Source organism: Lissotriton helveticus, chromosome 8, assembly GCF_964261635.1.
Source record: "Lissotriton helveticus chromosome 8, aLisHel1.1, whole genome shotgun sequence".
NCBI lineage: Eukaryota > Metazoa > Chordata > Amphibia > Caudata > Salamandridae > Lissotriton > Lissotriton helveticus.
In genome coordinates, this window is record NC_136069.1 from 232,573,260 (window position 1) to 232,601,012 (window position 27,753).

The 27,753-nt window shown below is 47.6% G+C and overlaps 1 protein-coding gene across 2 annotated transcripts in view; it reads right to left on the reverse strand.

Annotated features, from left to right (window-relative positions):
• Window positions 1-27,753, reverse strand: part of MTMR2 (myotubularin related protein 2) — a 530,987-nt gene that overhangs the window by 50,249 nt on the left and 452,985 nt on the right. For both annotated transcript variants that reach the window (XM_078656989.1, XM_078656988.1), the window contains exon 12: window positions 14,712-14,825. In XM_078656989.1, coding sequence (XP_078513115.1) covers window positions 14,712-14,825 — 114 coding nt within the window. The remainder of the gene's footprint in view (window positions 1-14,711; window positions 14,826-27,753) is intronic.

The window sequence follows — 27,753 nt, forward strand, 5'->3', positions numbered from 1 at the left end:
AGAGCGAAGCCATGTTTTATAATCAAACCTTCACATTTCCCATGCAGCTCTTGTTGGGAGAGGTCCAGTTCTGAAGACACAGGCAGAGCTTATCGCCTCTATCCATCACCGTGATCAGACAATTATGTCTCCCAACTGTTCCTCTTCTAACTTCCCACAAGTGTCTATGCTCCAATTTTAAGTGTGATTAGAGTGGGGAGTGTATACTATGGAGCGATGAGTTATACTCTCGACATTTCAGTCAAAGCAAAATTTACCATGGAACTTGAATTTTGGCGCTGTTAAACTCTCTAAAGTGTTACCTAGGACAAGCCCTGGAAACTGTCAATGCTTAGGAAACAAGCCCATGTCTGCATGGCTGGGAAATGTTCTGTAATGTCAAGGTGAGTGGGGGGCCATACATGGGATGTCTGCCTGACCCACAGCTGCATGTCCCTTTCAACTCTCTTCTGCGTGAAAGATTTTCTTTACTTGGGAGATGACATGGGAGGAGAAGTTCTAAATAACACGTGGATGGAGAACTGATTTACTTATATGATACTGAATGCATTTACATTTACATATGTGTATATATATATATTTACATGTGTGTGTGTGTATATATATATATATACACTCATACGTATCTATATATATATATATATATGTATATATATATATATATATGTGTGTAGCTATATATATTTATTTTTTACTGAAAAAAAACACTGGTTACAGGAACGTTATAGTCACGCTCAGATTTCAAATGCACTAAATCCTAGAAATTCAGCAGTAATAGTTACCTGAGCTAACTAAAACGTACGCCCCGCAATGCACTGCTTGTGACCTCACATATTACATCACTTATGACATGGTCAGTGACATCACTCATGACATCTCAAATGACATCACTGATACAATCATCCAATGATTGTGAGTGTTTTCTAAAAGCTTATGACTTAAAATATATATACTAAGCTACTATAAAAGTTAAATTAGTATGATACTCCTACTAACATATATTATTTGAGTGGCTGTGTGACTGTGTGTATCCATGTGTGAGTGGGTGTGTGAGTGGCTGTATGGATGTATGAGTGGGTGTGAGGGTAGATGTATGGGTGAATAAATGGTTGTGTGAGTAGCTGTATGGTTGAGTGAGTTGGTGTGTGAGTAGCTGTATGGCTGAGCGAGTGGCTGTGTGAGTGACTGGGTGAGGAGGTGGCTGTGTGAGGAGGTGTATGTGTAAGTGAATAGCTGTGCGTGGCTGTATGGGTGTGTGAGTGGCGGTATGGGTCTGTGAGTGGGTGTGCAACAGGTTGTATAGGTGTGTGAGAGGGTATGTGTGTGGTTGTGCGGATGTGTGAGTGGGTGTGTGAATGGTTATCTGGGTCTGTGAGTAGTTTTGTGGGTGAGTAGTTGTATGGCTGTGTGAGTTGTTGTATTGGTCTGTACATGGGTGTGTGAGTGGTTGTATCGGTGTGTGAGTGGTTGTATGGATCTGTGAGTGTTAGTATGGGTGTGTGAGCAGGTGTATGAGTGATTCTGTGGATGATGTTATCAGTGATGTCACTGACCATGTCATGAGTGATGTAATATGTGAGGTCATTAGCAGTGCATTGCTGGGGCATAAGTTAGTTAGCTCAGTTAACTATAGTTGCTGAATTTCTAAGGTTATGTGCATGTTTACCTATAACGTCCCTATAACCTTTGGTTTTGTCACTGAATTTCAAAGGTTCTTTAATGTTATTTCCTAACTATTATGTTTCTGAAATCTTTGTTGTTTTTTTGTGAATTTCAAAGGGCTTTTTCAAATGTTATTAACTAACGGTAACCTTTGAGAGTGGGTCTGTGAGTGACTGTAAAGGGTGGTGAGCATGTGTGTGAGTAGGTGTATGGGTAGGTGACTGGGTGTGAGAGTGGCTATATTGGTCTGTGAGTGGGTGTGTGAGTGGCTGTATGATCTGTAAGTGGGTATGTCAGTGGCTGAATGGGTGTATTAGTAGTTTTAAGGGTGCGCGAGTGACAGGAAGAGTCTGAGAGTGGGCGTGACAGTGGTTATATGGGTGTGTGAGTGACTGTATGGGTGTGTGAGTGGGTGTGTGAGTGGCTGTGTGGGTCTGTGAGTGTATGTGAGAGTTGCTGAATCGGCATGCAAATAGGTATCTTGGGGCCCGATGTAGGTCGGTCGGTAACGGCCGAAAATCTGTATTTTTGGCCGTTACCGACCGGTATCGAGCCCTCGGGATGTAGCAGTCCCAAAACCGGCCGAATCGTTGAATATACCGAATTGGAAAAGTTACCGATTCGTTAGAATACCGATTCGGAAATTACCCCGAATCGGCAAATATACCGATTCGGTAACAAACCGAATCGGTAAAAAATATGGAATCGGAAAATTCACCGATTCGGTAGAATACCGAATCGGAAAACACAGAATCGGAAAAAAAATACTGAATCGGAAAATTGACCGATTCAGTAGAATACCGAATTGGAAAAACACAGAATTGGAAAAAAACATACCGAATCGGAAAATTGACCGATTCGGTAGAAAACCAAATCGAAAAAACACAGAATCGGAAAAAAAATACCGAATCGGTAAATTTATCGATTCGGTAAAATTACCGAATCGGTATAAAACCGATTCTGTGTGCAAAACTGAAGATTGAGATGTAGGAAAGCTCTGAAATACCGATTTAGCGTCAAATCCGGTATTTAAGATTCGGTATTTACCATAGATTGGAATCAGGTGGTAACCAGGTGCAACCTATAAAAAAGGACCCAAAATGCATTTCTGCTTGCACCATGGCAGCTTTTTATGTCATAGCAAGACGGCTACGGCTACAGCAGGATGGAGAGAGGGAATGGCAGAGAGAGGAGCAGGTGTATAGAGAGCGTATCACCCTGTTCATGCAGACAGAAGCAGAGATCCTACAGAGGTACAGGCTGGACCCAGAGACCATCTTAGTGCTCATTAGGGACCTCAAACCCCTGTTGCAGCACCCCACCCCAAGGGCACACGCAATCCCAGTGCACGTGCAGGTGCTATGCAGCCTACACCTGCTTGCGTCTGGCAGCTATCAAAGTGCAGCAGCAGCGGTAGGAGGGGTGAGCCAGAGCTGCCTGTCCCGGTTCTTCCACAAGTTCCTAGACGCCATGATACAAAGGATGGACCAATACATTTCCTTCCCTGCAACCCATGCAGAACTGGTACAGACAAAAGCAGACTTCTACCAGATGGCAAGATTCCCCCACATCATTGGCTGCATAGATGGCACACACATTCCGATTTGTCCCCCTGCTGACACGGAATACATATACCGTAATCGGAAGTCAACGCACACCGTAAATGTGCAGGTGATTTGTAATGCCAAGTGTGTAATCACTGACGTGGTAGCAAAATTTCCAGGGAGTACCCATGACTCCTACATCTTTCAAAATAGCGGAATTTATGCACGGCTGACGGCAGGGGAATTCGGTGAAGGATACCTCCTAGGTAAGACACAGTGTCAGACCCCCATAACCTAAATAGCAGTGTGAAGTACATGTATGCATGTGAGTAATGTTACCCCTTTTTCTTCTAGGCGACAGTGCATATGCCCTCCGCTCATTCATTCTCACCCCCTACCTCAACCCCTCAACACCCAGCCAAAGGAGGTATAACCATGCGCACAAAAGCACAAGGAATGTAGTAGAACGGACCTTCGGCATCTGGAAAAGCAGGTTCAGATGCCTGCACAAGAGCGGAGGTGCAAGACAATATACCCCCATCACCTGCTGCAAGATGATTGCTGTATGTGCAATGTTGCACAACCTTGCGGTCAAGAAGGGCACAGAGGTAGAGTTGTCTGACTACGAGGACCCTGACGATGACATAGCTGTGCCACTAACACAACCTGCTGGAGTGTCTACACCAAGTGATGGGAGGTACAGACGTGAGGAGATAACAGACAACTATTTCTGAGTGAGTACAGATGCACAGACACGTTGTGAATGTGAAGAAATGCCATTTTTAATTTTCGGTATAACGTCACAGCACTGATGTGCAACAAATGAAACAAAAACAACTAATTGTGGTCAGGAAATGGGCCGGGTTGCCTCACCCACACTGGCAGTCTCATTTCTTGCTGCGCTTTGCAGACCCACTGGGATGCGCCTCCCCCCCTTCTGCATGTCCGGCTGCCTCTGCCGAGCGCCTGGTGCTCCGGCGCGGCTCGGACACTGCGCTGGCAGGACTGCTGCGGTTGCTGCTGTCCCCAGCCTCTGCCACGTCCAGGGCAGGATTCACAATAGTGTTAGAAATAATTAGTGCCTCCATGGCACTGGTGATGCGGGCCATGCCCCTGGTCATCTCAGCAGTGTTATTAGTGAGGCACTCCTCCATATTTGCCCCTCGGCGGCATAGCAGGGCTGTTGATGCCGCAAGCCTGTTAATTGCCCGGTTCTGTACTCGGGCATCCCTGCGCCGTATGTGCTCATGTTGGTCCAAATTTGCACACAGCTGTGTCATGGCAGTTGTCATTCTGCCCATACCTGTGGCTATTTCCCGGTTGGTTGCAACTAAGTCAACAATCCCCTTTGTCAACTCCCCCATCTGCAGGTTGTGCTGTCGCAATTGGCGGTGACAAGCAAGGATGGATTTGGCCTGCATCCGCTGTATCCGGACCATGCTCCCCTCTAGCCCTTGGAAGACGCTGCCCTCCCGTGATGGAATAGCACTGCCACTGAATGGTTTTCCACCAAACTTGGCAAAATTGTAGGGACTGGTAGCCCGATGTGCCTTTGCTATGTCTCAAGATATGTGCTCCAGTGGTTTTTACAAAAATTAACTTTGAAAAAATATATATTGGGCTACATTGGGCTATATATATATGTTAGAGCCCAAATGTAGCCCAATGTAGCCCAAAGATGGCCACCAGAGACAAACAAAAACAAATGTAGCCCAAATATCAGCCAGATGTAGCCCAACTATTGCCCAATGACAGAATGTCCCAGAGTGTTCTAAAGAACAACTAGAGCGCTAACAGCCTTACTTATGACAAAAGTATGGCACACCTGAAGTCATCTTGATTGGAATAAATTGTTAACACTTAAAACCTTTAATTTGCAAAGGAACAAAATGAGGGGGTTCATTTTGCCATTGAAATTATGATTAGTGCTTAAGAAAGAAAAATTAGGGCACATTTTGAGTGACTTCTCAAATCCTCTTATATTTCATTAAAAAAATTCTGATATGCAGTCTCCCAAGATGGCCACCAGAGACAAAAGAGCCCAAATGTAGCCCAAATATCAGCCAGATGTAGCCCAACTATAGCCCAATGACAGAATGTCCCAGAGTGTTCTAAAGAACAACTAGAACGCTAACAGTCTTACTTATGACAAAAGTATGGCACACCTGAAGCCATCTTGATTGGAATAAAGTGGTAACACTTAATACATTTAATTTGAAAAGGAACAAAATGAGGGGTTTCATTTTGCCATAGAAATTTTATTACCTACTGGCGATAGCCAGTAGTAGGTATATATAGTTAGGATTGTTTTCCATAGGGAAACCGCAACATTCTATTGGGAATAACTTTGGCGCCGGTTGAGGAATCTTCCTGAAATTTTCCTTAACTTTGCCTCGCGGCGCTCTGCTCCTTCCCTGAAAGTTTGGGAGGGATTCGTCAAGCGGGGGCCGAGATAAAAGGGGGGTCCCAAAACGTGTTTTCCCCATGTTAATTTCCATAGGGCGGTTGGACTCACTTTTAGCCCGAACGGCTGAATGGTTTTCCACCAAACTTGGCAAAATTGTAGGGACTGGTAGCCCGATGTGCCTTTGCTATGTCTCAAGATATGTGCTCCAGTGGTTTTTACGAAAATTAACTTTGAAAAAATATATATTGGGCTACAATGGGCTATATATATGTTAGAGTCCAAATGTAGCCCAATGTAGCCCAAAGATGGCCACCAGAGACAAAAAAAACAAATGTAGCCCAAATATCAGCCAGATGTAGCCCAACTATAGCCCAATGACAGAATGTCCCAGAGTGTTCTAAAGAACAACTAGAGCGCTAACAGTCTTACTTATGACAAAAGTATGGCACACCTGAAGTCATCTTGATTGGAATAAAGTGTTAACACTTAAAACATTTAATTTGCAAAGGAACAAAATGAGAGGGTTCATTTTGCCATAGAAATTATGATTAGTGCTGAAGAAAGAAAAATTAGGGCACATTTTGAGTGACTTCTCAAATCCTCTTATATTTCATTAAAAAAATTCTGATATGCAGTCTCCCAAGATGGCCACCAGAGACAAAAGAGCCCAAATGTAGCCCAAATATCAGCCAGATGTAGCCCAACTATAGCCCAATGACAGAATGTCCCAGAGTGTTCTAAAGAACAACTAGAACGCTAACAGTCTTACTTATGACAAAAGTATGGCACACCTGAAGTCATCTTGATTGGAATAAATCGGTAACACTTAATACATTTAATTTGAAAAGGAACAAAATGAGGGGTTTCATTTTGCCATAGAAATTTTATATATATATATATTCACTGAAAAAACCATAGGTTACACACCAGTTATAGTTAGGAATTAGCATTTAAAAAACCTTTGAAATTCACTGAAAAAACCATAGGTTTCACACCAGTTATAGTTAGCTGGAAATTTTACTCGCATAAAACCATTGAAATTCCCACGTTATAGTTAGTTGGACTCACTATAACTTGCACGTCTGCAATGCACTGCTGATGACGTCACATATTACATCACTCATGCATATATTTAAATATTTAAACATTACTCGCTAATATATGTATTCACTAAGATACACTTAATAAGCCAGTTAACCAATCAATTTTTTTTTTAAACCACTGAAAAAACCATAGGTTTCAGGCCTTATATAGTTAGGAATTAGCATTTAAAAAACCTTTGAAATTCACTGAAAAAACCATAGGTTTCAGGCCTTATATAGTTAGGAATTCATGTTTAAAAAACCTTTGAAATTCACTGAAAAAACCATAGGTTTCAGGCCTTATATAGTTAGGAATCAGCATTTAAAAAACCTTTGAAATTCACTGAAAAATCCATAGGTTTCAGGCCTTATATAGTTAGGAATTAGCATTTAAAAAACCTTTGAAATTCACTGAAAAAACCATAGGTTTCAGGAGTTATATAGTTAGGAATTAGTTTTTAAAAAACCTTTGAAATTCACTCAAAAAAGGCCAGCACCAGAAAGATTAATAGGGGTCTAGTCAAATCCACATCGTTTGTCATTCCCAGTAGGGTCAGTTTGGGGTCTGTGGGTATGGTGGTCTCTAGTACTTCTCCTAGTTCTGTCAGGACTGCCTCCCAGAAGCGTTGTATATTTGGGCATGCCCATAGCGTATGGAAAAAATCCCCTACAGCCGCACCGCATCTCAAACAGCTTGGGTCTGCTATTCTCCCGATGGTGCGTAGCCGGGCTCTATCAAAGTATGTCTTATGAAGGACATTAAATTGTATCAATCGTAAGCGTGATTTAATCGCAACCTCCCTGGGGTGCATAAGGACTGTGCTCCAGTCTACTTCGTCCATTTCCCCCACTTCATGCTCCCATGTGGTCCTCAGGCTACCCAATTTATCTGGCCTATTATTCATTATCGTTTTGTACGTCAGCGATACTGCCTTGGCCTCTAGTCTTTCTTGCAGGAGGCGACCCTCCAGGGGGGCATAGTCTGGCAGTGCCTCTGTCAATGCTTTCTCAGCCCTCCATGCATGTCGGAGTTGTATATATTTAAAATATTGTGTGAGGTGTAGTCCATACTCCTTACATAGTGCTGGGAATGACTGTAGTGTTCCTTTTTTCATGACGTCCCCCAGTGTCGATAGGCCTATATCATCCCAGCCTCGAAATCCCTTCAATTTGTTGAGTTCTGGGAGCCATGCGCATTTCCACAATGGGGTTTGTTTTGTTAGTTTACGTTCCCACCCTATCGCTCTCGTTGCTTTCTGCCAGATCCCCACCGTCAGCTTCGTTGCTAGCAGAAGTCTAGTTTTACCTTTGCCTCAGTATAGATAATGCAGATGTGTGTGTGTCTCCAAAGTGTGCCTTTCTAGTACAAAGGTGGGATGCGTGGCCGGGGCGTGTATCCATTTATTAATAGCTACCAGGTGCTCTGCCCAATAATAGGCTTCTAAATCGGCCATTATATTGGTGCCTTTGCAATGTCGAGAGCGCCATTCTAGGTCGCCTCCCCATCCAGAGAAAGGTACGTAGTTCCGCATGGAGAGTTCTGAACACCCCACATCGCAGGGGGAAGTATTCATTCTGGAAGGCATACAGAAATCTGGGCAGCGTGATCATTTTGAACATTGCCGTCTGTCCGAGGAGCGTCAAGGGAAGCAGTTTCCACCTCGCCGCGTCCGCAGCAAAGTTGCGCAAGATGCGGCGGATATTCCTTTCAAAGGATAGGTCCTTATCAGTTGTGATGAAGACCCCGGGGATGGCAAATCCCTCTGTCGACCTTACCAGATGTTCTGGCAACACTGACTCCCCCTCCTGACGGTGGGGATCATACAAGATGGACTCATGCCAGTTAATCTGGTATCCCGCATGCGACCCATATCGCTCTAGTTCCGAGAACAGCGGTGGTATGGTAGTCTCCGGTTTTGTAACGTACAACAGTACGTCGTCCGCATATAAGGAAAGTTTCTCCGTATATGTGTCTGTCGGTCTCACACAGAAGCCACAGATGCTCTCGTTCTGCCGGACTGCACATGCCATGACCTCTATGGTGAGGGCAAACAGGAGTGGGGACAGGGGGCAACCCTGTCTGGTGCCGCGCCGTATAGGGAATTCCCTCGACAACTTCCCGTTAACCCGGACTCGCGCCCTGGGATCGATGTAGAGGAGGCCTACCATCTTTCTGAATTTGGGCCCAAAACCAAAGCGGTCCAATACTCCCTCCAAGAAGGGCCAATGTACTGCGTCAAACCCCTTCTCGGCGTCTAATGAGAGAAACCAATGCGGATCCTCTCTGTTACAGACTTCCATTAGCCAATTATGGGTTCTTCTCAGATTATATCTAGTCGCCCTCTCTGGGAGGAATCCAGTCTGGTCTAAGTGGACCAGTCCAGTGATTACCTTTCGGAGGCGGAGGTCCAATATCGTTGCATAGAGTTTTGCCTCCACATTGAGGAGGGAAATGGGGCGATAGGATGAACATTGATCCGGCGGCTTACCTTCTTTAAAGATTGGGACAATCGTCGCCTGACGAAGGTCTGGGGGAAGCGTTCCCTCCACCTCAGCATCAATAAATAGGCCCAATAAATGGCGGGTCAAGAGGTCTGCCGTTTTCTTAAAGAATTCCGCCGGGAAGCCATTAGGCCCAGTCGCCTTGCCCGTCCTGAGTTTAGCTAGGGCGAGTCTGATTTCCTCTACTGTTATGTCCGCCTCTAAATCCTGTCTCTCCGTGTCGTCCAGTGATGGGAGGTCTATATTCCCCATGTATTGTAGGGCGTCTTCCGCCGTACCCAGTGCCCTTGCCTCATAAAAGGCCCCATAATAGTCCGCAAACGCATTGGCTATCTGGTCATCCGTTTGGGTCCAATTCCCCCCGCTATCTTTCACTCTATCTACCCATCGCTCATCCCTCTTCTTCTTAATTAGCCATGCCAGGAGCCTCCCTGACTTATCCCCCACGACGTATAGCCGATGTAGGGTAGCCAGGGCTTGTGCCTTCGCCTCATTCGTCACTAAGTGTTGGTATTGGGTCCTCACGTCCGACAATTGACGGTGGATTCCAGGGTTCTTAGTAGTCAAGTGTTCTCGTTCTAAGGCCAGAATCTGGGCCTCTAGGGCCAACACTTCTGCCTGTACCTATTTCCTATCTTCTGCCAGCCATCTGTGTGCCCTGTCTCGCATTAACACTTTTAGTGCTTCCCATAACGTCACTCTGGATGTCACCGTCCCCTCATTTTCTGCTATGCAAACTTTCAGATCTGCACGCAGGCCTCTTAGTATGTCTGCATTTTGGAGGTCCCAGGCCGTCAATCGCAACACCTTAGGTCGATGTTCTCTCTTTCCTCCTACCCGGAGCAGCAGCGGTGAGTGATCTGAGATGCCTCACGCTCGGTATTCCGCCACGTCTGTGCTGCACAATGTCTGCCTAGCCATGAATACATAGTCCAGGCGGGAGTACACTTTATGTGCCCCGAGAAGAAGGAATATTCCCTGCTTCCTGGGTGGAGCCACCTCCAGGTGGCCACCAATCCTACTGTTTTGATGGTGGCGGCTAGTAAAGTCGGGCCCGTTGGCCTCTCCCTGTCCCCTGATCTGTCCGCCACCCCACGTCCATTACATCATTGAAGTCCCCTCCCAGGATTTGGATTGTGTCGGACGTGTTGAAGAGTATGTCAGTAACCCCCCTGAGTGTGGCTGCCTGTAGTTTGGGCGGTGCATATGCCGATATAAACGTGTAATCCTGTCTCTTCCAACGTCCTCGCACCCCTACGTAAGTCCCCTGCGGGTCTATCCAGGCCTGTGCTACCTGCATAGGGGGTGATTTTTAAATCAGGATTGCAACCCCCCTTGAGCCCGATGTGAATCCCGCGTGGGCTAGCACTTTATATCGCCCTCTCGCCAGGAAGGCGCAGTTTGTACCCTGTAGGTACGTTTCCTGTAGCAGTATTACGTCTGCGTCAGATCTCTTTATAAAATTATTTACCAATCCTTGTTTGACCTTAGCACCCAAGCCATTAACGTTCCAAGTGAGTATCCGGAGTTCATCTAGTGAGTCAGTGACCCCGTCAGGCTATCACCCCTTATGGCATGCATTACTGGGTGGTCGTGGTCGCTGTCTGGCATGTGGGGCCGTTTGGACGTGTGTGTGTGTGTGCTCGTCATGACATGCTGTACAGAACCCCCCCTCCAACTCTCCTCCCTCCCTCAACCCTCCCCCACATTTCCCTTTGAACCCCCAACCTTGAAATTGCAGCAAACCCCCTCGCCTCCCCCACCCCACCTCCCCTCCCCCCCAGCCCCAGCTTTGGTTCCAACATCGTCAGGGACTGTTAGGCCGACAAGGTCTGTTGCTCACCCCTACCTATCCCCTAACACCCCAGCTCTTGGACAGTAGCAAGTGCAGATAAGTCTCCCTTCCACCCGCTCTGTGTACAAAAAAACAAGATACATCAAGCTATACAGATTAGAAAAGTTTTGTAGGGTGTATATCAACTTGCGTGCCCTCCAGCCGAGCCGGTATGTTCTCGTCCATCATGTCCCTTAATCATGAATGTGAGTCCTGAACCGCATCTTGGGAGGTCGTATCCTCCCCGGGATTGTCCTGTTCCATTTCTCTGATTCTAAGGCCAGAATCTGGGCTTCTAGGGCCAACACTTCTGCCTGTACCTTTTTCCTATCTTCTGCCAGCCATCTGTGTGCCCTGTCTCGCATTACCACTTTTTGTGCTTCCCGTAACGTCACTCTGGATGTCACCGTCCCCTCATTTTCTGCTATGCAAACTTTCAGATCTGCACGCAGGCATCTTAGTATGTCTGCATTTTGGAGGTCCCAGGCCGTCAATCGCAACACCTTAGGTCGATATTCTCTCTTTCCTCCTACCCGGAGCAGCAGCGGTGAGTGATCTGAGATGCCTCACGCTCGGTATTCCGCCACGTCTGTGCTGCACAATGTCTGCCTAGCCATGAATACATAGTCCAGGCGGGAGTACACTTTATGTGCCCCCGAGAAGAAGGAATATTCCCTGCTTCCTAGGTGGAGCCACCTCCAGGTGGCCACCAATCCTACTGTTTCGATGGTGGCGGCTAGTAAAGTCGGGCCCGTTGGCCTCTCCCTGTCCCCTGATCTGTCCGCCCCCCCACGTCCATTACATCATTGAAGTCCCCTCCCAGGATTTGGATTGTGTCGGACGTGTTGAAGAGTATGTCAGTAACCCCCCTGAGTGTGGCTGCCTGTAGTTTGGGTGGTGCATATGCCGATATAAACGTGTAATCCTGTCTCTTCCAACGTCCTCGCACCCCTACGTAAGTCCCCTGCGGGTCTATCCAGGCCTGTGCTACCTGCTTCCCCCAATCTGGTCTCAGCCGTGGCCACCCTCTCCGATAAATTACGTAAGTCCTGCCGTAGCAGTGTGACCTCCGTTCCCACTTCACCAATCTTGACCTCCAGGGCTGATCTGGATGCTTGTATGTCAGCTCGCGACGCCTGAATGGCTTCCATCAGGAGCGCCGTGTCCGAGCACGGCTCCGTGCCCGCTGACTCCGGGGCCGTCGTATATCGTTCCATGGTGCCCTGCCTCGGGGCCCGAGCGGGCATCTCTTTCTTTCCCATGTCGCGAGCACCAGGCTGCTGTCCGATCTTGATGTGCCAGTGGCCTCAATCTGGGCTCCCCACCACCAGAGCCAGGCGTCCAGGGGGGCCGGTCTCCGCGATGGGCCGTCGTGGGCTTGCTTAGTCGTTCTCTTGTCCAAGCAGGGGGATCTATCCCAGTGTCCCCCCCTGTGATGTGGGATGCGTATGGTGCCCGCTTCTGTCTTTCTCCCACGGTTTAACTATCTCCATTTTGCGGTCAGCGCCCCTTGTAATACCTTGGCGCCGAGTCAGGGTGGGAGGCGGGCCGGGAGGCCACAGGGAGCGTAGATCTCTCATTTGCGGACCGATAGCGTGCTGCCCCAGGCCCAGGTCCTTTCGGGATAGCTTCTCCCAAGTCTCTTTCCCCACCTGGTGTCTGTTTATCAATACGGGGGGCTTCCATCAGCTCCCAGGCGGAGGTACTCTGTCCCAGGATCCCCGCTGCTCTTTCAATCAGGCCTCACCTTCTCTGGGTTTGATGCAGTAGCTCCCAGCACCCCGGTCGTCCAGTTCCCACAGGGTGTTGCAGGGTGGGCAATCGGGACTCAGATCCGCCAATACCCTCTGGCCCAGGTGTCAGTGCCCCAGCTCTCCTCCGTTGCCTGCCGCCCCAGGCTATTTGTGCCGGATTTCAACCTCGTGATGTGTGGCCCCAGACCAGGGATCTGTCCGATTGAGGCGGGGGGATGGGGGCGTCCAGGTGGGCGAGGTCCGGCCGCTTGTTCTGGGCACTCGTCTTCCTCAAATCCCCCCCCAGGTGTTCCAATTAGCATCCCGAGCCAACTGGGCTGGTCTCCCCGCTTCAGGCTTCAGGGCGCCGCCATCTTGTCAGGCAGTCTCTTCCCTGCAATGCAGCCCTTCCGTGGTATTGTGTCGACACCTTCCCCGCTCCTAACCTCTCCGTGGCGCTCCGGCCACCAACAGCACCCCCAGGCGCTCGCTCTCCAGAGCTGCGTCTCCTCGCCTGTCAGCCTCCGCAGCCCCTCGCCGCCAAGCGAGTCGGCTCCCAGCGTCGGACTCGGCCTCGGGGGTTTTGTCCGGCAGCGGTGAGGACTGGGGATTGTGCGGAGGTGAGGAGGGGGGGGGGGAGTGGACCGGCTGCCTTTAGTGTGCTGTCGGGGACCCCAAAGGACCTTCAGGTAGTCCTGTTTGCGTCCCGATCCCGCCTGACCGGTCTCTCCACTGCGGGCCTTAGTGTGCCGCCATCTTGTCAGACGGGCCGCGATCCCCTCTCGTCAGGTCAGCGCGTCTTCACCTCTCCCTTCTCTGCAGCGATTCGAGTGTCGATGGCTCCCCCAGTTGCTCAGAGCTCACGGCGTGTCCCAGATCGTCTCTCAGGGTTCCGTGGACGTGTTTTAAAGGCGGATTAATAAAGGCTCGGCGGAGCTCATTCGGGGCACAGCTTATTCGGCCATGTTGCTGGCCACGCCCCCGGATTGAGCACTCTTATAGGTTGCCAGCAACATGTCAAAAATGTTGCTGGCAGCCATTACAGGACAAGGGACTTAGTCCCCTCTTGTGAACTTTAAAAAAAAAAATATATATATATATATATATATATATATATATATATATATATATATATATATATATATATATATATATATATATATATATATATATATATATATATATATATATATATATATATATATATATATATATGGGGGCAGGGTAAGGATACCTTGCACCTTTTGGTCACATGAGGGAACCAGAGGAAACCCTCCAAAAGCCCCCCGGCCAAAATTTGAAAAGAAAATAAATTGGTTGATTTTTCTGCAATACTGCGGAATCGGGGCAAAAAAAAAAAGCACTGCCAAAGCAAAAAGATATAGTTGCCATTTTACCTCCTAACTGTAATAAAAAAGCCTACTGAAGGAAAAGATTGTGTTTTCTGTGTGCATTGCATCAATGAAAAGGAATTTTTTGGGGGGTCATTTCAGAGTACTTTTCAGATGTAAAATAGTTCCTTGTGCATTTCAATACAAGCACTACATAGGAGGGGGCTGAAATCAACCAGGCAATAATATGAAACGAGAGAGAAATACACCCCTGGGCGAAGCCTACAACCACACAATGTATATTCTAAAGAAGTAGTAACAACAGCTAAGCAGACAGCTGCCCTTTCAAGCCAGACCTCTAAAAGCTGTAATATACTGCCTGACACGACTTTGCAGTACTAAATAACTAAGGACATGTGGTTGTTTCCTTCTTAAGAGCGGGCCGAGAAAGTTCACCTGTTAACCATCTACCTATAGACTACAAATTTGACAACACAGCAACACATTTAGAGACATTTTGAAATCGTTCTGAAGATCAATGTAAAGTTCTACAGTTTGACACCTAAAATAATTTGGAGAAAAAATGATCACTGACTGTAGCCAGTTAATAATTTACCTCTTTCACCCTCTGCTGCTCCGAATTGGAAAGGAACGTTCCAAAGAGACAGCTGTACAGATGATCCAGAATAGTTATTAGAAAATATTCATTGAATTCAAAGGCAGATGGAAACTGCAGAAAGAAAGAAAGTAAACAGTTCTTTATTTTGTAGCAAGCTTTGCAATATTATTACTACAGAACAAAAAACATCTTTCAGCTTATTGGATTAAAATGGCAAGGGGGTGGAACAGTTTCAACTTGTTTTCAGAGGATATTGGTCTTTTATGTGGTCCAACTCTTCTTTCTTTCTATAAGTTAGTCACTCACTCCATGAGGCAGTTATCCTTCTGATGGAGCGAGGTGGAGAAACAAAATTTTGTATACCCCTCGTGAAGTCATTTCCTCATAACTGTAACCTTTATTAATTGTGTGGTTTGAAAAACTAATCAACGTATAATAGAATGCACACACAAATACCCGTGGGAATATTAATCTGCTAGCATGGAAAACTATAACTGAGTAATTTAGTAATGTCGTCATGTTGTTTATTAATGCGAAGCTTTAAATTAATCAAAATTGGCATAATGTGCTTTCTGTTTATGTATTCTGTGGCAAAAATATGGAGTTAGGTGAATATATCATGCATGTGTTGCTTATTTGCTAGGTAACAACTAATAGGGAAAACCTTAGTATGGGGGGAGGTAAACAGAAGGGTTATATTTCAATAAGTAACATTTATTTGTGTTTGTTTCTATGATAGTTCCCGTTCTGGCCCGTGAGGCCTAGTAAAAAGATGGCTGCTTTATTAACTGTGAATGGAAGATAAACTGAGCATGCGCAGCCCAAGACCGAGATTGAATGTGAGACGCCTGTGCCTGAGTGAAAGCGGTTCAAGGACGGCTTGGCCTGGAAGTCCAGATGTCTGCCAACAGAATGAACATTTGAGTTACTGATCGTGGGAAAGGAACCTGTAGTAACTAGTTGAGGATGTGACTAGGCCACAGACTTTCTCAAACAAAGGACTCTTTAAATTCAGCTGATTCCACAGAAACTGAATATTAGAATGATGAGGTGATGCTCATCGACCCTCAAATTGTCCAATCAGAACTTGAGTTTGTCCTAATAGTTACTTTTGTAGATAGATAAAGTTAGTGAAATAGGGTATAAAAAGACGTGAGTTTTCTTGGGAAAAAACTCTCTTTCGATTTTCCGGAGATGTAAGAATTCTTGAATAAATGAGCTTTAGATGAGGTTATTAGTTAGGGAAGTTAGGAGAAAATGAATTTTGGGAACTATCTGTCCTTTTGCTAATACAGGGATAGGTGACATGGTTTTAGAAAACATTTCCGGAGTAGCGCTGCATCACTTCCAAAGTGGTTTTGAAAGCTACCCACACGCTCGTGCGTGTGGGTTTGCTTTCCTCGTGTGGCATTGTCTTGCGCGTGTTTTTTTTTTTTAAACGGCACGCGATTGGGCAAAGGTGGGACAATGTTCCGCCTTTGAAACTCCCATTCCCAACAGCTAACTATAGGCCGATCTCCCTTCTCCCGGCTCTGGCAAAGGTGGTTGAGAAGCATGTTCATATCTCCCTCTCTGACTACATTGAGAGTAATGCCATCCTTCACGATACTCAGTCGGGTTTTCGCACCAACATGAGTACGGAGACCGCTCTCCTTGAAGTTACTGATGCCATCCGGGAAGTTCTGGATTTAGGTGGAAAGGCCATATTAGTTATGCTGGATTTTGTCGGCGGCCTTCGACACCGTTCCCCATGACGGTCTCCTTTTAAGACTCTGGGAGATCGGATTGCGTGGAGTGGTGCTGAAGTGGTTTGAGTCATTCTTGGCCGGTCGTAGGCAAACGATCTGGGCGCCACCATTCTCCGCCGACATGCCGCCATTGGAGGTGGGGGTGCCTCAGGGCTCTATCTTGAGCCCCACCCTTTTTAATATCTATACGGCCCCCCTGGCAGCAGTGGCGGAGTCGTTTGGTGCCCAGATCGTATCCTACGCTGATGACACCCAGCTCCTTTTCACCTGCATTAAGGGCTCCGACTTTGATGGTATGCGGATCAGGGACTGCTTCAGAGCGGTCTTTGACTAGTTTAAACAGCACAGTCTGAAATGCAATTCCGATAAATCGGAATTGCTTTTCTTTGGCTGCCCGTCTGATCCGAGATGGAAGGCCTGGTGGCCTCCTGACATGCACTCTCTGGCAGATGCCTCTTCCAAGGCGAAGAATCTTGGCTTCCAGATTGATGATGGCCTTTCCTTTGGGCCTCAGATTCGCGAACTCACAGGGAAATGCTTTGGCATTTTAAAAATGCTAAGGAAATTTCTTCCGATTTTGTCCCTGGAGCACAGAAAGACCACAGTACAGGCTTTGATAGGATCCCGCCTAGATTATGCTAATGTGCTCTATCTGGGATTGCCAAAATTTCTTGTTGCGTGCCTTCAGCTAGTGCAGAACTCCGCTGCAAGGGCCATTTTTGGCCTTCATCGAAGAGCGAGTGCACCGGAGCTGCTTAAAAGGCTTCACTAGCTCCCTGTTGCGAGACGGATTACCTTTAAGGCGCTGACTCTCGCATTTAACGATTCATAAAGGGGGTGGTGATGGACAGAGTGTCTGAATTAAGCAGAACACTCCTACCCAGTCAAAAGATCAGGGCTTGATCCATCACCGTTTTTTAGCTCACTGCACCATCCCAGCTCAGAACTTGGCTATATGCAAATTAGTCTGATCCTGGCCCAGTGCATCATGGGAACAGGGCAGACCAAACTACCAAGCCAATTCTTTACTGGAAAGGAAACAAGCTTCCGGGGACCGGTTTCTGGCATTACAGCCGTCTTCGGCCCGGCTTGCTTGAATCCTGATGGTGCAGTGAGCAAGGGACTCACATCTGAGCATACCCTTCCACACTTGTGGTGGCCAAAACGATTCATAAAGGGGGTGGTGATGGACAGAGTATCTGAATTAAGCAGAACACTCCTACCCAGTCAAAAGATCAGGGCTTGATCCATCACCGTTTTTTAGCTCTCTGCACCATCCCAGCTCAGAACCTGGCTATATGCAAATTAGTTTGACCCTGGCCCAGTGCATCATGGGAACAGGGCAGACCAAACTACCAAGCCAATTCTTTACTGGAAAGGAAACAAGCTTCCGGGGACCGGTTTCTGGCATTACAGCCGTCTTCGGCCCGGCTTGCTTGAATCCTGATGGTGCAGTGAGCAAGGGACTCACATCTGAGCATACCCTTCCACACTTGTGGTGGCCAAAACGATTCATAAAGGGGGTGGTGATGGACAGAGTATCTGAATTAAGCAGAACACTCCTACCCAGTCAAAAGATCAGGGCTTGATCCATCACCGTTTTTTAGGTCACTGCACCATCCCAGCTCAGAACCTGGCTATATGCAAATTAGTCTGACCCTGGCCCAGTGCATCATGGGAACAGGGCAGACCAAACTACCAAGCCAATTCTTTACTGGAAAGGAAACAAGCTTCCGGGGACCGGTTTCTGGCATTGCAGCCGTCTTCGGCCCGGCTTGCTTGATTCCTGATGGTGCAGTGAGCAAGGTACTCACATCTGAGCATACCCTTCCACACTTGTGGTGGCCAAAACGATTCATAAAGGGGGTGGTGATGGACAGAGTATCTGAATTAAGCAGAACACTCCTACCCAGTCAAAAGATCAGGGCTTGAACCATCACCGTTTTTTAGCTCACTGCACCATCCCAGCTCAGAACCTGGCTATATGCAAATTAGTCTGACCCTGGCCCAGTGCATCATGGGAACAGGGCAGACCAAACTACCAAGCCAATTCTTTACTGGAAAGGAAACAAGCTTCCGGGGACCGGTTTCTGGCATTACAGCCGTCTTCGGCCCGGCTTGCTTGAATCCTGATGGTGCAGTGAGCAAGGGACTCACATCTGAGCATACCCTTCCACACTTGTGATGGCCAAAACGATTTATAAAGGGGGTGGTGATGGACAGAGTATCTGAATTAAGCAGAACACTCCTACCCAGTCAAAAGATCAGGGCTTGATCCATCACCGTTTTTTAGCTCACTGCACCATCCCAGCTCAGAACCTGGCTACCTTTAAGGCGCTTCATCTTGCAGGGGCCAGATACACCAGAAGGCGTCTTGCCTTTTATCTGCCCTCTAGAACTCTGAGATCAGCTTCTTTGGCCATGGCTTCTGTTCCTCTCATTAGACGGGCTAGAATTGGAGGTCGCTCTTTCCGATACTTGGCACCACGGTGTTGGAACTCCCTGCCCGTCTCCCTTAGGAAAATCAGCAACTTACTGGTTTTCAGGAAGGAACTGAAGACATGGCTTTTTACCCAGTAATTTGTTTCTGTTGCTCTGCATCTGCCCTGGATTTTCTCTCCTTCGGGTCTTTGTCAAAGCGCCGGGACACTCCATGGAGTAGCCGTGCGCTATAAAAGAGCCAAATTAACATAACATAACATAACATGTGGCTAAAACGCACTGCAGCGCTCGTTCAGCTTGCTGCCGCTGCCATGCTCCCTCCCCCCTTCTCTGTGGTGCGCGAACTTACCACTAGTTGTTGTCATAATCGCGGCACCCACGCTTTACTTTTAGCATTAAAAGTAAAGCGCGGGTGCCGGGATTATACCGAAAGTAAAGAAATAGATTTTTTTCTATTTCTTCACTTGTGGTATAATCGCGGCACCCGCGCTTAACTTTTAATGTTATAAGTAAAGCGCGGGTGGCACGATTATACCAAAAGTAAAGAAATAGAAAAAAACACCTATTTCTTTACTTTTGCTATAATTGCGGCACCCGCACTTTACTTTTAACATTAAAAGTAAAGCGCGTGTGCCGCGATTATACCAAAAGTAAAGAAATAGATTTTTTTTTCTATTTCTTTACTTTTGGTATAATCGCGGCACCGGCGCTTTACTTTTAATGTTTTAAGTAAAGCGTGGGTGCCGCGATACATCCCACCTCCTTCGCCTTTAGTTTTCGTACCCTGCATCAACATTAGGGAGCCTGCTAGATTATGGTAATGAAAATTAAACAAATGTGGCCTGGGGTTTTGGCCCCCATGGGTAAACCCATCCTGAACAGTTGTATTTCTGCTGTGTCCTTAGCCATGCCCTGCACACACTTGCATGTGCCTTCCACAGCCCCAGCAGCCCTATGCACAACCTCTGTAAATTCACACTGCTGCTTCCACCCTTGCTTTTTACTCCCTTTGCCATGCTCTTCTTGTGCCATGCTATGCGCTTACTCACCCCTTTGCTATAAAGCCAGAGCGTTATTCTCCAAAGCCATGTTATGTATTTCCTAATCCATGTTCTCAACACCCATAGACATACTTTTGATACATACCCACAATCCTACTCCTCACGCCCTCAGAAGCGGGGCATAAACTCTCAGTAATGCTCTGCATTCACTCAGTCACACTTTGCAGACTGAGTCCGTCAGCATGCCATTACCGTAATTCCTCACTCCCTGAGCCATTCTCTGCACACCTTTAATAATGCTGTACACATCCGCGGTCACACTCTGCACACGCTCATTCGTTCTTTGCATTTGTACTTCCACACTGTATGTCTCCAACCATTCTTTGAAAACCGCCAGCCATATTTGTTAGCTCCAGAGCCAGTCACCTCCTTTAACTTCATAGCCATGATATGTACGGGCTTTCCTCCATCTACACTACAGAACGCTATGCCATCCCTACACAAAGCATCATCCTAAAGTCTGCTCCTTACATCTCTTCCTTTGAGCCTTAGAAAATGGAAGCTACAACATGCCTACCTTATTTCCTAACGATGCATAGCATCCTTCCTGCGACTAGCTTGTGTAGTGCTCTAGGACAAAAGCAAACTCTGACCTGAAATGGAGCATCCCCACACCCAATCAAGCAATGAACTATCTCCACCTAGTCAGCATTTCAGCCTCGTATCTTACTGCCTCTCCAAAGAATCCGATGTGACAGAAACTTCAACCAACTCTGACAACCTAAACCTGGTGAATTTGATCAAATGCTGCCCCTGCAAAGCTGCACATCTATATCTCAAGACATAAATTACCCCGTTGAACGAATATTCGCACACCTAAGATATACTAAGGAAAATCACTACCTAGACCCAGAAGACTTTAACAAATATCTATTCTCTATCTACGGAGCTCTTGTGAGGAGTGGGGGGCATGGCTATGGTGCGAAGCGGAAGGGCTGCCTTCGGAGAGAGCTCCGCATGCCGAGCTGTTTTATACGACAAATCCCACTGTCTATCCCCCCTTGTGTGGCCTGAAGTTACTTGCAGCAATGGGGAAGCATTTCTTGCACGATCGGTGCTAATTGTGGAGTTCCTCGAGCCCTAGACTTCATGTTTACCCGAGCGGAAAACTAGACCGGGCACCCAAGGAGATGGCGGCCGTCTGCTTCTGAGATTGTGAAGGCGGGGTCACGAGGCGGTGTGAGCGAAGGGAGACTCTGGGGTGCTGGTCAGCCGGAGGTGTCGTTGTTTGGACCCCCTCCCCTGGAGGATTACACTTGCTGAATACCCGACTGCGGGTAGCGAGACCAGAGGATCCGTGGGAGATGTGGAATACCGAGGTGCGGAGACCGCTGCTGCCCGGACGTCGGTAGCTATTGCGGCGAGCCCCTTGGAGACGGCACGATGAGGCGCTGAAAAGAGGAGTGCTGGGCAGGCAGCCCGGAGAGGTGCGGTGGGTGGGGCAGAGCCTTAGGTGGTGTTGTGCTCGGGCAGGGGCAGGCGGCTGAGCCTGGACGTCCCTGTACACTAGTGCTGGCAGGGTCCGGATGCGGCTGCGCAGCCCGGTCGGGCGGAATGCTGGATAGGGGTCGGGTCCGCTGCCGCATTGCGAGGTACTTGTCTTGCCAGTAGATCTGTGGGCGTAGAGGTGCTTAGGCGGCTGTCGCAGCAGTAATCTGGGCTGCCTGGGCGGCTAGACCCATCTGTGGCGCTGCTGGTGCTCTGGGCCTGCGGACTGCGGGCTGGCCTGGGCTTTGCATAGGAGCTGTGAGGCTGCAAGTCCATAGGGAAGTAACTCTTGCTGGACTACGCTGTCTCTAATGAAAGGGTCATTCGAAAGTCAAAGTGCTAACACTATCCATGGACCTTGACCATATCCGGTATATATTGTAGTGGCATGTCTGAAGCTACCTGGTGCAGACTGGTGACATACGGTGCTGGTGCAGGAGCTACAACTACTGCTGATAACTCTGCCGGATTTCTGGTTGTGGCACACTGGCGTTTTGGACTGGGTACACCTGGTGACTGATAACCGCGCTGCCATACCTGCTGGCTGCGGGATGTGGCTCTATCTCGCTTTGCTGCTTGCGATGTTTGGGCCCTGATAGAGTGAGGGGAAGCATCATCTAACCGTTTGTGTGCCGTTGGTGCTGCATTGTTGGATGCGGTAATACTGGGTTGCTTGATTTGCAGTGCCTTCTGATCCACGCACTGGTGGTGCACTCTTTAACTATGGGCAAGCCTGACGCCAAACAACCAAACTTGCAGTTGAGTCAAAACATAGCACTTGTGCGGCCGAGGCCATGGGGGATCAGACATCGGCGCAAAGCGCCCCAGACACTGTGGAATCTCAGCAGGAAGATACCAGATCCATCCTTCTTGATTTGCAATCAGGGCTAAAGACTATCGATAGCAAGATCGATGCCCTCACATCCAGCCTTGACGCGGTGAAGAAGAAAGTGGACACTCACGAACATCATCTGGATGTCCTCAAAAACAGGTTGTCAGACACTCAGGATTCGCAGGCAGAGTCGCACACCCAGATATTACAGATGGAAAAAGTCTTAGAGATAATGAAAGCCAAGAACGAGGATTTGGAAGCGCGATCTAGGCGCAATAACCTCCGCATAATTGGCCTGCCAGAATCCACGGCTATTTCGGAAATGGAACCATACGTGGACAATCTTCTGCGCGAGCTGTTTGGTCCAGTACTGTCGTCCGTAATGATTGTGGAGAGGGTGCATCGCTCTCTCGGCCCCAGGCCTAAACCAGGTGCAACCACGCCCGATAATAGCACGCCTGCTGAATTATGCAGACAGAGATGCCATATTGCGGGAGGCCAGAGCCAAGAGTCCTATAATACACGGGGGAACACGCTGTCTTTTTTCCCGGACTACAACCCGGCGGTGCAAGCGGCACGCAGAGTTTGTAGGAGTGAAGAAAATCCTTCAATCTGCATCTGTGCCATACGCTATGCTGTACCCTGCTAAATTGAAAATATCACACGATGGCCAGGTGCATTTTTTTACAGACTCAAAATCTGCTCAAAAGTTCTTTACACATATCTGCAAATCGCGACCACACCGGAGCGGACACGGCAGCCGGGTCAAATCCGGAAGACTCAGAATAGATATAGTGACTTTATAATATCATGGACATGGTTAATAGACCAACGTACATGTTGCTACTAGGGGTTTCTTTTGAGTGCACTGTCAAGTTGAAGTCGTGAATAGTTTTATTGTTTCACCTTGTTCTGCTGCATAATGTTAGCGTTTCTATATGGGTATACGGGGCAATATGGATGTCACTGTACTCAATGAAGGCCGTTGCATGCGTGGGTTACATACCGTCAGCCTGTCACCCTCACCGCATGGTGAGTGTACGCTGCTGTTTCCTCTCCCCGAGCGGGTATTCCCCTTGTGTAGGTTTTATGGGAGTTTGGGGCAGAGATGGGAAGGAGGGTGGGAATGGTTCTCGACCTAATTGGGAGGTTAGAGTGGGTGGTGGTACGGGGAGGGAGGGGCTTGATGTTAAATTGTTTTTTGTATTTTTGATTTTTATGCAACTGACATTTGCAGTGGGAGTCAAGACACATCACTATCCTGTTTTATGGTACAGTATTGTTGCTTTGATGTGCTGGGTGATGCTGGTTGCTCTATACATTATACATGTCGTACTAATTAATAGGTGACGGTACAGACTATTGACTTGGAACGTACGGAGAGTAAACTCTCCCGGGAAAATTCAACAGATCTCGGAGCAGGGTGTGGCTAGCAGATGGGCGGGCTATAGACTTGCTTCATCCTACTCGTCTTGTGCCAGGGGCATATTGATTATTGATTAAGAGAGGAGTTGCGTTTAATCCACTCCAGACGCATATAGATGCGGAGGGGCGCTGCGCAATGGTGCAGGGGAAGTTGGGAGGCACCCTGGTGACTATTGTGAACATGTACGGACCAATTGTGGATGATCCTGACTGTTTTCTGAGAATGTATGGTAAGCTGCGAGAATAGCCAGATGCGGTCATACTGTGGGGTGGAGATCTTAACACATATTTGGATCCGGAATTGGATAAATCTTATCCACTGTTGAATCGAACCCCCAGGGTGGCTCAGATTGTGCGAAATGCCATGCTGGAGTTTGGGCTGCGAGATGTGTGGAGAATTCGCAACGCTATGGTGAGGGAGGGTACTCGTGCTACACCTTTATACAATAGTTGGTCTAGGTTAGACTACTGGTTGCTAGGGGAGGAGTGCTCTAATTGTGTATCAGAGGTCACTAATTTACCACACACTTTTCCAGACCATGACCCGGTGCTCCTTGACATAAATGTCCCGACAGCAATACACCGTCCCTTCAATTGGCGACTACGATCGGAGGCACTTCTAGATCCAGTATATGAGACCACAGTGAGGGAGGCAATTACACAGTATTTTGAGATTAATAAGTGATCCGTGGATAGTGCCTCCACGTTATGGGAGGCCTTTAAGGTGACTATTCAGGGAGTATTTATCAGTACCACGGCGGGCATACTGAAAGATCTCAGAACGCAACTGGCTAAAATTGAGACTGTTCTGTGTGAGTTGGAAAAAAGCTTATACTGCCGCCCCATCGGATGATGTTTTATGCCGTATGCATGAGCTAATATGGGACTATGACACACTTGCAGACAATGAAGTGCGATACATGTCGTGTAGACACACTGCTCGTAGATATGGCGAAGTGGGAGGCCGGGTCGCGCATTGGCAAATAAGATAAGAGACCGGCTGGAGCAACCGCATATAGACAAGATGACTCCCTCACTTGAGCCATATTTAATAACAGTAACAAGACCTTTTCACCGCCAGCTTTTGATTAGATTCCGATTTAACCCTAGGTGATTTTCCTACGTGGGATAAACCTGAAAATTCGAAACCATGTGAATGTGACAATTTCTCTACACAGGATACTTTGCATTTTACTATGTTTTGCGAGTTCTACTCTGACAGTTGGAGAAAGTTTTTAGTACCAATTTTAAGAGAGGCAGGTTTTTTACAAGTTAGGCCCGCTCTCATTTATTTACAGATGTTAAGTAGTACTCGCGATATTTTCTGTGTGGCTAGTTTTGTTGGTGGCTGCTGTTCGGAATAAATCTAAAAGATTAGCCACCCGTCTGATCCTATTAGCTTTTTTAAAATGTTTTTATTGGTATTCATTGTACATTGTTTACTTACTGTCATTATTTATTGTGTATATATATATATATATATGAAATGTTTGAAATTTTGTCTTTTATGATTTTAAATAATCGAATAAAGTGTTATGACTGACTGATTGACTGACAAGATTACTGACTCACGGGGGACGGACCATTACCACCCACTTGCTATCACTGAGCAGTTTTGTGATTTTTATGCGAAGCTATACACATCTGGGGGGGAGGCCGCGACGTCCGAAATGGAGGGATATCTGGAGGACGTGGCATGTGCCTGGCTGTCAGACGTTCACAGGAAATACCTGAGCTTACCGATTAATGAGGAGGACATTAAAACAGCAATATTAGCTATGTCTAACGGGAAAGCACCGGGCCTGGATGGGCTTACGGTGGAATTTTATAAAGCATACGCAGACCTAGAAGTCCCCTACCTACAGGAGATGTTCGCGGAGGTCCACGATTTTGCCGACATCGCTTCGACAGGCGATGATAATAACGCTGCTCAAAAAAGATAAGGCTCCAGATCGGTGTGATACGTACAGGCTCCTGTTGCTGATTAATATTGATGCCAATGTCGTGGTTGGTGTTACTGGACCAATCAGGTTTCATACCTGACCGTTCTACCTTGCACAATTTGCAAACTATTTTTTCTATCTTACATGTGCTGGAACCGAGCTTGCCCGCCGTGGTAGTTTTACTGGACGCAGCCAAAGCCTTCGACTCAATAGAGTGGAAATATATCTTTTTTGTGTTACGGCGCATGGGCTTTCCACCAACGTTCATACAATGGGTTATGTTGCTGTACACTGAGCCTTCGGCTAGGGTGCGAGTTGGGGGCCTCACTTCGGACCAGTTCCCTATTCAAAGGGGCACTCGTCAGGGCTGCCCTTGTCACCGCTGCTTTTTGCTCTGGCACTGGAGCCCCTGGCGTGTGTTATTAGACAGAGGCATAGAGAGGTGGCTCTGAACTTTAATTATCGCCTGGTAGCCATCTCATTATATGCGGATGACATGGTGCTGTTTGTTCGAGAGCCGTCACGTTATCTAGCACAGTTATTACGGGAATATGTCAGGTTTGACCGGATATCGGGACTGGCAGTACATTGAGAAAAGCCTATTATCATCCCTCTGATTCAATTCAATTCAATTCAGATAATTTATATAGCGCGCTACATACCCAGAGGGTCTCAAGGCGCTTGGAGAAGGGTGGGGAATTACATGTCGAAAATCCATGTTTTAAGTTGCTTTCTGAATGTTAGGTGGTTCTGAGTGAGGCGAAGGTGAATGGGAAGTGAGTTCCATGTTTTAGCCGCCAGGTAGGAGAAGGATCTTCCTCCCATGGTGGTTTTGTTGATGCGGGGTACAGCAGCAAGGGCTTGGTGGGAGGAGCGTAGATGGCGGGAGGGGGTGTAGAAGGAAAGTCGTGTGTTGAGGCATTCGGGTCCAAGTTCGTAAAGTGCTTTGTGTGCGTGGGTTAGAAGGCGGAATGTTATCCTCTTATTGACGGGGAGCCAGTGGAGGTTTTTCAGGTGACCAGAAATGTGGTCTTTACGCGGGATGTCTAGTATGAGTCTGGCTGATGCGTTCTGGATGCGTTGGAGTTTTTTCTGAAGTTTTGCGGTGGTACCGGCATATAGGGTGTTTCCGTAGTCCAGGCGGCTTGTCACCAGTGCGTGGGTGACCGTTTTTCTAGTTTCGGTGGGGATCCAACGAAATGTTTTTTTGAGCATGCAAAGAATGTTGAAGCAGGATGATGAAACGGTGTTGACTTGTCTGGTCATTGAGAGTGAGGAGTCCAGAATGATGCCCAGGTTCCGTGCGTGGTATGTCGGGATGGGTGCTTTTCCAAGGGACTCTGGCCACCACGAGTCGTCCCAGGCGGAGGGGGAGGTGCCTAAGATAAGGACTTCTGTTTTGTCGGAGTTCAGTTTCAGACGGCTCTGCTTCATCCACTCGGCTACTTCTCTCATTCCTTTATGTAGGTTGGTCTTGGCGGTGTTAGGGTCTTTGGTGAGTGAGAGGACCAGTTGGGTGTCATCAGCGTAGGAGATGATGTTGAGGTTATGTTGGCGGGCGATGGCCGCGAGGGGGCTCATGTATACGTTGAAGAGGGTAGGACTGAGTGAGGATCCCTGTGGCACGCCGCAAATGACTTCAGAGGCCTCAGATTTGAATGGTGGGAGGCGGACTCTCTGGGTTCTTCCGGAAAGGAACGAGGTGATCCATTCTAGTGCTTTTCCTTGGATTCCGATGTTTCTGAGGCGTTGTAGCAGGGTGCCATGACAGACTGTGTCGAAGGCTGCGGAGAGGTCGAGGAGGATGAGGGCGACTGTGTCTCCATTGTCCAGAAGAGTTCGTATGTCGTCTGTTGCTGCGATGAGTGCGGTCTCAGTGCTGTGTTTGGCTCGGAAGCCGGACTGAGAGGAGTCGAGGGATTTGTTGGTTTCGAGGAAGGCGGCGAGCTGGTTGTTGACAGCTTTCTCGATGACCTTGGCTGGGAATGGAAGGAGCCAGATGGGGCGGTAGTTTTTGAGTTCGGTGGGGTCAGCTGTGTTTTTTTTTAGAAGGGCGCTGAGTTCGGCGTGTTTCCAGCTGTCCGGGAAGGTGGCGGAGTT